Raw genomic sequence first — 12524 nt, forward strand, 5'->3', positions numbered from 1 at the left:
TCCAGTGGATGGCTGCAGCCTCCTCAGAAGGGACAGACACAGAAGGAGAGGTAGTGGGGTACCCTCTATGTTACGGAGGGTTTGGATTGGCTGGAGCTTAATGATGGTGACAACAGGGTTGAAGTGTTCATGGGTAAGGAGCAGGGGGAAAGCCAAGGCAGATATGGCAGAGTGAGGAGGGAGGTGAATTACTCTGTAAACAGCACGGCTAGCCCTTGTTCTCGAGGGGAAGCGGGGTGGGGGGGGCTTCAACCTACCAGATGTCTGCTGGGAATACAGCACAGCAGAGAGGAAACAGTATAGGAAGGCAGCAGGACCCGTTCACTAACAGAGAAGGACTAGTGGGTGATGGGATGGCTGGAAGCTGCCTTTGGCAGGTGATCATAGGAAAGTGTTTTTATTCTTGGAGATGTGAGGGAGGGGCCAGCACAACAGCCCCCATGGACTGCTGGAAGGCAGACTTGGGCCTGTTTAGGAGCACAGCAGCTGGCATTCCCTGGGAGGCAGCCCTGAAGGGCTGGACAAGCTTCAAGAAAAGTCTTACAGGTGCAGGAGCAGGCTGTTCCCATGTGCCAGAAGACAAGCCAATGGGGAAAACCGCTGGCCTAGCTGAACTCAGAGCTCTGGGTAGAACTCAGAAGGAAAAACAAAAAAAAAAAATTTATTGCCTTTGGAAGAAGAGATGGCAACTCAAGAGGACTACAAAGATGTTGTGAAGTCATACAGGGAGAAAGTCAGAAGGGCCAAAGCCCAGCTAGAACTTACTCTGGCTACTGGCACAAAAAAAATCCAATAAATTTTTCCATAAATACATCAGGAGCAAAAGGAGGGCTAAGAATCTAAACAATTCTGTGAAAGACAGAGAGGTAAATTCTTTTAACTATCATTCAGAACATTACTTTCCCCTGTTATTCATAAATTCAGTTCTCAAAACCTCCCTTTCCTACAGCTGTTGGCTATCTTCCACTATACATTAGTGAGTTTAATTCATAGCTACAGGGACCTAAAAAGTTAAGTCCTTCACACTGATCTAGAATACCGAATCTTTATAAAAATCCCCCAGCTCCACATCTGACGAAGTAACACCCGTTGATGTGAACTTATTTCATCTGCTGCAAGTGCTGCTCTTGTCTACATTCAGTTTCTAGATGTTTAGTTTGTTATGAAGTCTGCCCTGTGCTAGTGGAGAGTGCCTTACAGCTACAGTGATTCTTGTTCGTTCCACAAGAGAAGAGCTACTATGTAAGGAAAAGCAACAGTGTAAAAAGCAGATGAAAGACAGATTCAAGACAGAACAAAGTCAGCTGAAGGAAGGTAACAGATTTGGTCAAAGCCAAAGCCTGTTCCCCTGCTGGCTGGACTGGTCTGAAGAGCTGTTTGACTAGCACAGGGGAAGTGGAGGTCCAGAGTTGTAGCAGCCTTGTACAAAAAGTTCAGGTTTGACTTCTGAAATTTAATGGCTTCCATTTTATAAGAACAAGATACAAGTACTTGGTTAGAAGACCTGTTCAGGCACATCCTTACCTGTTATTATAGACAACCTCTATTAAAAAAAGTAAACCCACCTTTATCAGAAACTTCCCTTGCAAATATCCCAGTCAGTTCAGTTTGACATCAGTTGTAAACAAAGTTCAAAATAGGTAAAAAAGTCTCACTAACTTTTCCTAAAGAATGTCCAGGAGGGATGTCCCAAATGCAGATGAAGAACTTTTGTTCTGCTTCCTGGTGTGTGGAGTTGCTCATCTGCAGTTTCCAGACAAGCATCCTGTCCAGCTACACAGATGTCACAGTAAAGACTTCAGTGGAGCTTCTGGAGTCAAAGCATAAAGAGCAAGCAACATTTTGATAGAAAAATAGCACTTAAAATATTGTGTCTTTTTGTCAAGAAAGTCATTCAAAGCACGGGGAATAGTTATTGCTTTTCACTGGCACATTCCCATTCTCTGTCTCCATCTTCAGCTTCTGGAACAGCAGCCACAGTTGTGGCAGTTTGAGCGTCTTCAATAAGGTCAGTGGGATCCTCTGCAATTGGGGTATTAAACTCCTCTTCCAAATAACTAGAGGAAAGCTCTGTTGAAAAACAAATGAACAGTTTCCTAGCGTAAGAAAACACTTGCTGTGTGCATAACTGTGCTCTCTATCACCAGAACCACCACCTGCAGGAAAGCCAGCTCCAGAGATTAACAGTGAGTGGAGTTTCATTTCAAAGAAAAAGCTATGACAACTTGGCACAAGTAGAGAGAGGTATAACTACAGGAAGACTAACATTAACACTGAAGTTACAGAGCTGATTACCATTGTGTTGTGACTGGCTGTTACACTGCATCTTGGCTTGCCTACGTTCCAAGGCTAGCTGCCTGTTCTTCTTGATTCGCTCTTGTTGCTCTTCCGTGAGAGTTGTACCAGACGGAGAATTTAGATCTTCTGCATTTCCAGAGCAGGAACGTACATCTTCAGTGGCTGCATCCAGTCCTTTGTTTCCTCCTCCACCATCTGGTTAAAAAGGAGGGGGAAGAGGGTCAGAAATCAACACTTGGAATTCAGTGATATCTACTGCTGAGTATCTGACAAGAGAATACTTTTAAAGCATTTCTACATCCTACGTTTTAAAGTTGTATTGACAGCTAAAGGTCACTCTGTAATTTGGTTGTAACAGGCAAATTTCTGCCTGGGCCCACATACCCGATATTTAAAGTATACAACAACTGCTTATCAGAGAACCCAAAGACGCAACAATAATCAATTCCTGGATCTAGAGATAGCTTTGTGTACCATGTTAGCAATCATGAGCTGTGCTTCAAAGGATGAGGGTAAATTCAGGCAATTCTTGCTGAAAGGCCAGATAATTTTCTTCCTACCCTTACTAATACAGAACTGTCCTTTGGGAAGTGGAAGGACTAGTTATGGGAGACAGATGTTCAAACACAGATATTGAATGGTCAGTTTTGAATTCATTGTGCTACTATTATGAAATATTTACTCATTTGGCAGCAATAAAATATGCAAGATGAGGCAGTCCAGCTCAGTTAGACAAACTTCACCCAGCAACAGAGAAGCAGAGCACTCTTTCAAGAGTTTTTCCCTAGCCTGAGTTTGTATTTCAAGACTTTCAGATTATTACTCAAGTTTTTCAGCTGAAGACTGACCAGTTGTAGCAGTACACTTGCTAACAGGGTTCAAGGACAGATCAGCACCTCATCTACACACAAATGTATGGAACCATCGCACAGATAAATCTGATAACTCTACAGACACTGTCGGCAGGAACCATTTGCTTTGCTGTTTGTGGCTGCTGACGGCTCCATTCCATTTCTAGCAAATGCAGCCAACAGGGAAGACAGCCACATGTCCCAAACTGCCCTAAGGTCATTCTCACAGGGAAGCCAAGGTTCTCCCATTGGGTAGCTCATCCACCACAACACCCTCCCAGAGCACTGGCTTATCCAGAGGCTGATGTTCCCATGAAGACACAATGGACAACAGGTAGACAGGACAGCTGTTTTGAAAGACACCCACAGTGAAAATGTGAACACCTGTAAAGGACCTTGGGAACAAGTAGAATTCTCTCATTTCTGCTAACAAAGTTCCTTTCAAACTACCAGGTAAACTCTGCTCCCACTTTTTATTAAAAAAATAAATAAATAAATCTTTATTTCTAGTCTAAAACATCATCTGATTGGGAAAGACTCTGAAATTATTTGCTGTTAAGTGGATTTTGATATTGGAAGAAGAAATACTCAAGAGTAGCATGCACCAAGACTGGCACACACACATAACGGTGCACACACATTCCTAAGTACTTTCTCTATCAAAGATACTACACCCTGACTGCACTGTAACAACTGGTAGTATAAGCAGTGTAATGGGTCTTTAATTTCTGCATTAGCAAGATCCAAGAGCTCTTCTAAGTACATGCTCATAGAAGTACAACACAAACCAGTGTGTTCATCTACGAACTGCAGCTGTGGTGGTTTTTTGAAAGAATATTTCTAGCAATGCTGGTAAAAATACCCATTTTCCATTTCCTTGCTGTATACCATGCACAATTATTTATTTCTCTACGTATGTAGCATTTTAGTTGAAGTACCAGATCAGTTTTGTAATCCTAAGTCTCACAGAGCTTGGTTTTGAAGTGGAGGAACACTCACCAGTTTTTTCTATGTTAGAAAAATGTATAATGATCACTGATTCCTGGTCAGTAGGAGGGTAAGTAAAATAATTTTAAGCACTGAACTAGAGAACAAACAGCATCACAAACATACCTTCATTATTTGCAAAGTCTTCATGCAAAATAGGAAGATCAAGTCTAATCCGCTTTAGGCAGGTCTGCAAATAAGAAGTTAAAATACTGGTATTTAATCTGTAACAAAATCTAATATTACTCCTAATTTCTCTGTACACTGAAAAAAAATACTCCTTTCATTATGTGTCTTTGACCCACAACTTTTAATGATGTGGATCATTAAAAGTCCCTCACCTATCACCTAGCCAGCTGAAGCAACATTCTTCGTAAATCTTCTTTTGCAGGTTGAAATGTTAAAAATCAAACAAAGAAAACACCCAAACCCAACCAGTTCAAGCACTCTTAAGCAAGTTACTTTCGTTAAAAGATGTCCTGAATGAGCTGTAGCCAATTTTCTGAAGTACTATTTCTAATTAAAAAAGGCTATATCTAAATGTAAACTTAAATACTTCAAATACAGGAAAGAGCTTTTGTTTAAAGATATAGAAATTAATTAAAATTACACTATACTCCTTAGCAGTATGCACAATTTAAACCTTCTTTTGTTTCATAACCACTTTCCTAAACCTACCTCTTACACTACTCAGTACTGCATGAAAAGGATCTGACAGGAACAATACCTACCTGAACTTCCTTTTTGTTTCCCAAAGACTCTACTCTGCCAATAAAATCCTCAAACTGCAGTTTTGGAAACAGTCTGTGAGCCCAGTGTTCCATATGTCGCATGAGTGTCTTCAGGTCTTCTGCCTAGAGCACAAAACAAGATCTCCAGGTAGTAAGAGTTCATCAAGCCAGATTGCAGAGGGAAACCGCACAGTAACAGTTCTGAAAATATTAAGCATCTGTAGCTTGGAAGTCTCTTGAAAATTTCAGTGATGTGAATGCGTGGGTAGCCTTTATCCCACAAACAAGTCTGTAAGTGCAATTTCAAGATATGAGAACAGCAGTGTGATTTCAGGAAAAGTACTTGCATTCATGTTTGTTTATTTGTACATTTACAAATTAATTTACAAAACCATCAAGATCTGCTCAAATCCTGCCAGAAAGGTGGCTGACCAGAGTGTAATATCAATTCTCCCCATATAAGAGGGCAGCAATCTATCAGATCAAGATGAACTTCCCAGGAAACAAAACAAAGCTCACTATATCTTACCTCATGCCCTTTACCCTTGAACTTTACATTGTCGAACATGTGTCTCAGGGCCGGAAGGCCTCTTTCTGAAATTAACCTGGTAATAGGAAGTGGGTGAAGTTATTTGAAACCCATACTTTATTCTTCTAATTAACAAAACCAGCAAAAATAACTACCCCCAGATCCCCCCAAAAAGCACACAGAAAAAACTCCACACTCCTTTAAATAGCCTAAAGTCACAGAGTTCTATTTGAAAGATGTACAGAATTAGAAGTCATTAAGAAAACACACAAAATAGGATAAAGGCTGCTACAAGACCCAAGAGGTTTTTTTTTTTTGATTCATCATATGTTTATTCCTAACGTAAGGAGCTTTTTCCTTCTGATTACATGGGAAGAAAACTGAATGTTCAGTTCTACTATCTATATTGGCCAAGTAAAACTAGTTAGATGTGTGACCAGAGCATCCATCTGTGGTATCGCTGACTTAATCAGTGTATTTAAAATGGAAGAAACTAAAAGCTCAGATTCTTTCCCTTGCTTATAAAGAACTTACACCAGTTTTAGTGATAGCAGCAAAGAAAATATTAAAATCCTTTACCTATATACAGTTTATCCAGTTTGCACTTGACCCAGATGCAAGTACCACCTTACAGTCACCATTATATTGAGGTTTTATTTTGAAGTACTGAAGAAAGAAATCTACAGTACTATGTCTGAAGTAAAATAAAGATTCAGCTGGAAGGGTCCTATGTATGAATAATAAATATACCTTAAATTATTAGTTGCGTACTAAGTCCCAAAGAGACTTAAAGAAAGTTGGGCCAGTAATGGCATTACACAGGTAAGCAAGGAATAAAAAGTCTGAGCTACAGCACGCAATAGCCACTTTCATCTCCAAACCTCTCGATCTTCACCTTGGCTATGACCAAGCAGGGATTACAGTGACCTCGGCCATTCCCCTACAGCCAAAATCCAAATTCACCACAGAAAGAAATATTCTCTAAAACATTACCTCTGGGCATCTAGTTTAGGCATTGGTCTTTTCACTGCTTTTCGTGGAGCTGCAGCAGAATCCTTTGGCTGTGACTGCTGGTTTTCATCTGGTTCTAACAAAAAAAATAACATATTTTAAGTATACATTCCAAAAGACATCAACTAGAATTATATAATGTAAATTTTACGCTTCCACACCATCAAAAAGGCAACAGTCAAAAGTATTCCATTGCAGGTATGGTACTCCAAATGTGCAAATTTCACCTTGCTTCTCCCACAAGACAGATTACAAATAACGTTGCCCCTTCAAAATATACTGAAGAATCAACCTTGCAAACAAAGTAGGAAATTCCTCTTTCAGGGAACCTAATTTTAGAACTTTTCTATTGTATTTCTGATGAGAACGTGTTGAAAGTAGACGCTGCTTCTAAAAGCTAAGAACTCAAATTATCAATAAACATAATTTGACAGGCATGTCCCAGAATTCACACTAGTGGATCTGAAAGACAGAACTAAAATACCAGCACCACCTTCAAAATAATAGAGAAAGAGCTGACATATGACCACAATCAATTTGTCTTCTAAGAACCAAAGTCTGTGCACTTTTTAATTAGGGCCAGTATGCAACAAACAAGACACCACTGCCCATCTCATCTCATCTCAGAGCTAGCAATTAGTTATCACACTGATTTCTTGGCTTACTTTTTCCTACTTTGAAATCCAGAAGTTGTCCTCCCTTTCATGTATCAAGTAATTAAATCTATCCAAAATCCTTTTTCCTAGTGAACATACAGTACAGACATCAAGGAATATACATGTTTAACACTACAGGCAAATAGGAGTAGAAGGTAAACAAAAGTTAAAATGAAATCTTTGTAATTTCTATTAGCTTGTTCAGTCACAGATCTTTTCAAATACAAATACTTAAGTTTTAATGTCCTGAAGTGTCTTCAATTTTTCCTAGGTCACATGCTGTATAAAATCTAACAACATCTCCATGGAATACTATATGCATCACTCATTCCTCTTCTAAGATCCAAGTCATAAAGGGTAACTATGGATCACCACTGTTCAGTTACCTTTATCAATGTTTTGTCAGAAGAGCTTGAATTTTATAAAGATTTATTTGCATGAATTTGCATTTGAACTTTTTCAACAAGCTCAGGAACACAGAATCAATACAAATTTAAATTTACGCATTGCATTTTTATCTATGCAAGACTATTTTTACGCAGTAAACTCAAGGCAGTGAAGTACGCCACCAGTAATGTTGATTGCACAGCATGTCATTGCCTATGCTGCAATACAAGATCTTTAGGGGTCACAGGTGTTCACCTCCATTAGCTTGAGCCCATTCAACATCATCTCTTCCTGGAGAGGCTGGAGGCGGAAGAGGTGGGAATGTTTCATCTTCAGTATTCTCATAATCAGGAAGATCAAACAAGTTGTTCTCCAAAGGATCCATCATCACTGCAGATAAACTTTTGCTCCCTCCTGAAGGAAACACCAAATAGATTTAAAGAGAAGCAGCAAGAAGAACAGGCTCCCAGGGAAGCAGCTAAGCATCAGTAATATACACTGCGTCTACAGCTTTTACAGAAATAGATTTGCCAGCCAGAAAACACAGAACTACACAAATTAACAGATACCACAGGAATGGATGACACCAACCAGTCTCACTAGGCTTGTTATGTTTTTACTCAAATTTGAGGATGGCAGGCATGAGTCACGGGAATAAAGCAGAAGAAATGGGTTTCTACCCAAAGTACTTATCAGTGCAGCTCTTTCCCACTCACATCCTTGCTTATCAAAGACTACAGGGTGCAGGGTCATTATCACAGAATGGTTTGGGTTGGAAGGAACCTTAAAAGTCCATCCAGTTCCACTCCCTGCTACTGAATCAGGCTGCTCAAAGCCCCATCCAGCCTGGCCTTGGACACTTCCAGGGATGGGGCAGCCACAGCTTCCCTTGGCCATCCCTGACTGACAGCTTACCTGCCTGGAAAGGTGGTCTGCAGGAGGGCTCCCCTCTCCCAAAAAACAGTCATACAAATTAAGATACCATATGGATGGATGACTTGATCCAGCCTTGCTAGGCTGAATAAAATAAGAGTTTGTCACGTTTCAACTAAATTTTACTTGGGAGTGGCAGTCACAGGAATCACAGAACCATAGAACTATAGAGTAGTTTGGGTTGGAAGGGACCTTAAAGATCACCCAGTTCCAACCTCCCTGACACGGACGGGACATGTCCCACCTGATCAAGCTGCCCAAGTGGGACATAACACAAGAGAACTGGATTTCCACCCAAAGCACTTATTAGGGCAGCTGTTTTTCTCCTCACACCCTCACTTATCAAACACTATGGGTGCGGATTCCTCGGGTTCACAGCTTACCCTCCCGGAAAGGCGCTCTGGAGAAGGGCTCCCTTTCCCGGCTCCTTCAACAAACCCAGCGCCGGCCACTTCGGGGCACGGGAGGGCGCGGGGCGGCCCGCTCTCCCCACGTTCCGGGACGGCTCTTTTTCGGAAAAGCCGCCCCTCTCCCGGCTTCCCCACCGCGAAGGCGCCGGGCAGCTCTGCCCAGGCTGACCTGGGAGGCTGGAGAGGCCGTGGAAGGCACAGCAAAGGACCCACGCGGCTCTGCGGGGCGCGGAGGAGCCGCTCCCCTCACAGCGGAGCGCTCCCGCCTCTCAGCGCCCGCATCGCGCGAGAGGCCCAATTCTCGCGAGATCACGCGCGGCGGCGCTTTTGGCGCCAAAAGCTTGAGGCGATTCCGGGGGTGGTGGGGGTGGGGGTGGGGGAGGCGCCTCTTTCTTCCCTCTCCCGTGGGATTTGTGCAAACGCGGCTGGTGATACCGAAAATCATAAAGTGATGGAATGGTTTGGGTTGGAAGGGACCGCAAAGACCATCCAGTTCCGACCCCGCTGCCACGGGCAGAGACACTTCCCGCTGGATCAGGTTGCTCAAAGACCTACGTGACACTGAAAATGCCCGCAAATAAATTCTCTAAGACTGGTTTTGGAGTTCTACAAAGCAAGCGCCCTTCATCAGGGCTGGGCAGCACGGGGGAGCGATCCCCATGGATAGTGTGCAGCCAGGCAGGAGCTGGCACAGAAGGGATTTCTCACTCGTGCTTGTGTAGAAATTTTCCCGGATATCTTATACACATTCTGTCACTTTCTGAGGTCTCATTTTAATGTTGTTATGAACTTCACAACAGTCCAATCTCTTCCTCATTCGGAGCTGGCTCTAACTCTGCCTGACCGTGCCTTAGAGATGGGGATGATACCGAAAATGTCAGCAAATAAACTCTCTTAAGACTCATTTCGGAGTTTAGAAAGCAACTGCCTTGGAGTCCTCTCTTCCCCAGGCTGAACAACCCCAACTCTCTCAGCTTGTCCTCTCATAGAAGGTGCTCCAGCCCTTTGATCATCCTCGTAGGCTCCTCTGGACCCTTTCCAGCAATATTCCACCTGTTCCACAATAACTACTTTGTGTATCGCATACCTTTCCCTGCTCTCCCGGTGAGATTTGTGTAGCATCACCTGCTCAGGAAATGCTGCTGGTGATATGGAAAATCATAGAATCATGGAATGGTTTGGGTTGTCTCTGCTGGAACAGGTAGGTAACAATTACAAAAAAAGTACTGGAAAGCAATAAAAAACACTATACAAAGGTTCAAGCAGAAGATCACTTACAATCTCTGCAGAGGAGTGCAGTGTTATGAAACCTACCATATTTATGCAACTTCGATTAATCAATATTTTTGAAGTGTTTAATCAGAGACTGGACTTGTAACCTAAGTGGTTCTTTCCAGTCCTGTGTTCCTGTTTAAATTAAAAGCATACACTGGCAGGCATTGATTATTGTTGTTTTTCCTCAGGAAATAAATAACCAGCCACATGCTGATAAAGTAATAAGTCAGGGGAAAAAAACCAACAACATGGATTGCCTGTATTCTAGAAAACACTTCTGGTTTCTAGTTCAGATGAATTGGAAATATTGCTTGTTTCTTTCTGTATTGAATAGCGTAATTTCATTAGAAAAACTGCAGAAAATTAGGACCTTATTTTATACTTCAGTCTCATTTCCTGTTTTACTTTACACGTAATATACGACAAAGCAAATCTGTAAAATGGATAATTGGCTGCTTTATGTTTGAAGGGGTTTACTCCTATGGGAGCAGTACTTGTTCTGCAAAAACCATCCAAGTATTGTGTTGGCAAAGCTGTTCACACAAGAAACCCTTGGCAGAACTGGTACTGTCATAGCTGTGTTAGTGAGAGATCGTGTCTTCTGGACTAAGCAAACTTCAGCTATCTATCTGTGATTTCTACCTTGCTAATCTAATTATGTTTCATATTATACTGTTGTCTTAAACATTAATTTCTAAGCTTTTAGTATATTACTAAACATTTAAGATTCTGTTCAGATCCATGGTATTCTTTTCAATTCCTGCTTCTTGAGGAACACAAGACATGCAAGACAGGGTGTGGTCTCTGACTGCTTGAAACTCTGTCAGCCCCCTTCTAATAATTTTTGATCCTGTTGGCCAATTTCAATCACATTTGAATCAGGCTTATTAAATTCCTTTCCTTATTGGAATATTTATTTCCTTAAATTGCTTTGTTAACCACTAAATAGATGAAGAAGTATTAAATCTTACAAATAAAAGTTTGCATGCATATGTTTTGGCAGCAAATATGCAGCTTATTGTGGCATTTGAGTTTTAAAAGTTGGGCTAACTTAGTAATGCAATTAAATCTATACAGTCATCATATTTTCTTGTCATGCAAGAAACTAAACAAAATTCAGGTTTCAAGAGAGACAAAAGTGGTAATGAAGACAAGCTGCTTTGTTCCATTTCTGTTACTCCAAGCAGTGATAGAATCAATAAATCAGAAAGTCTCCCTGCTCAGAAGAGAAATTACACTACCTTCTATTTCTTCTTCATCTTTTCCTCTGCAATCCACCTCCAGAAACACCTGTTAGTAAAGCAAAACGCAGTTCCTTCCACAGGGAATATTCCAGTTCCCAAAACACGTGTTGTGTTTTGGCTGGGGAAATAAGCCTCAATTCTAGTTGCAATGCACTGAAGTTAAGACTGTTTGGTTTACAGAAGTTCAAACCAACCTACAATGATCTTGAAACATTTTAAATGAGTTGTATAATCATATAACAAAAATCCTGATCATTCAGTATTCTTGTAGAAATCAGTGTGACAGTCATTATAAAGAATCAACAGCAACTAAACCCAAACAAGGTCTCAGAGCCCACACAGCTCTTGTGTCTCTCTGAGGTCCCCGGGGTACCATAGTACCCAAGGAACTCAGAGTGACTTCATTTCTATATTCAGTCAATTCAAAATATCTTTGTTGTCGTGCTGTAGGTCAAATGACTCCAACAAAGTGAATTAAGTAATTTTTCAAAGATTCTACAGTGTTTGCAGTGCCGGTATAAAGTGCTCCAGAGGAGGGAGCTACTTCTTAATAGCTGGAATTGGATGAAAGGAGCTCGTCTTGCAACGGCAAAGCTCTGAAAATGATAATTAATCTTTTAACCTTTAAAAATGTGTAAGATGTTGGGAATGATAAAGCATTTTCACATAATATATAGGGAAGCATTAATGCCTACTGTGATTAAAAATATTCTGCTGCAAACCTCAAAAATTTAAAACATGGGATTCAGAGTGGTTCTCTGTACAGAGTACTTAGAATATAAGTTTTGTTACGGAGCTCGTGATTCTAATGTCAGTGGAGGCAATGTGATCCACACTTCTTTATTGCCACAGTTCAAAACTTCTGCATACTGAAACCTCAGTTTTCAGTAGATGTGTCCAGTTATTCATCTGTTTATGTAGGATTTCTTCTGATGGAGAAAAACAATGTTACAGGGAGAAAAAGAAATCAAACTCTATACGACAATTCATGATTCATAACTGAAATTCTTCTTTGTTCAGTCTGAATATTTAAAAGAAAGTAAAAACTTCCTTGCAGTATCTTTTCAGAGAAAAAAGAGGCCAAACTTTGCACCACAGTAGAATAACCATGGTTGTGTAACTCGTGTGGGCAATTACAGCACAGTGCAACTGCAATGATACAGTGCATATACAGTAATTGTGCGTTCAATACCTGCCTAATACTCTCAAGTT

The 12524-nt window shown here is 41.0% G+C and overlaps 1 protein-coding gene and 1 non-coding gene across 3 annotated transcripts; both read right to left on the reverse strand.

Annotated features, from left to right (window-relative positions):
• Positions 1 to 323: 323 nt before the first annotated feature.
• Positions 324 to 9074, reverse strand: TIPIN (TIMELESS interacting protein). 2 transcript variants are annotated; one of them, XM_054077546.1, is made up of 8 exons: positions 8963 to 9074; positions 7706 to 7864; positions 6390 to 6483; positions 5397 to 5472; positions 4868 to 4990; positions 4263 to 4326; positions 2296 to 2493; positions 324 to 2070 (listed from the first exon to the last, which is right to left on the reverse strand). In XM_054077546.1, the coding sequence occupies exons 2-8, from the start codon at positions 7836 to 7838 to the stop codon at positions 1913 to 1915; spliced, it is 846 nt and encodes a 281-aa protein (XP_053933521.1). In that variant the 5' UTR covers positions 7839 to 7864; positions 8963 to 9074; the 3' UTR covers positions 324 to 1912. The 2 variants fall into 2 exon arrangements, with proteins under 2 accessions (XP_053933521.1, XP_009565892.1); XM_009567597.2 differs by having other exon boundaries at positions 867 to 2070; positions 8767 to 9072.
• On the reverse strand, positions 3209 to 3345 carry LOC128853414 (small Cajal body-specific RNA 14). The gene has a single exon (XR_008451975.1). It is a non-coding gene; the product is annotated as a small Cajal body-specific RNA 14 (non-coding RNA).
• Positions 9075 to 12524: the final 3450 nt, after the last annotated feature.

Source organism: Cuculus canorus, chromosome 12 (assembly GCF_017976375.1).
Source record: "Cuculus canorus isolate bCucCan1 chromosome 12, bCucCan1.pri, whole genome shotgun sequence".
Classification (NCBI taxonomy): Eukaryota; Metazoa; Chordata; class Aves; order Cuculiformes; family Cuculidae; genus Cuculus; species Cuculus canorus.

Bases quoted from the DNA above. Each gene is read 5' to 3' on its own strand.
- TIPIN (XM_054077546.1), bottom strand. From the start codon at position 7,838: ATGATGGATCCTTTGGAGAACAACTTGTTTGATCTTCCTGATTATGAG. The intron at 6,484-7,705 runs GTGAACACCTGT...TTTTTTTGTTAG, and splicing joins ATGGGCTCAAGCTAATGGAG to AACCAGATGAAAACCAGCAG. The intron at 2,494-4,262 runs GTATGTTTGTGA...CTTTTTAACCAG, and splicing joins AGACTTTGCAAATAATGAAG to ATGGTGGAGGAGGAAACAAA.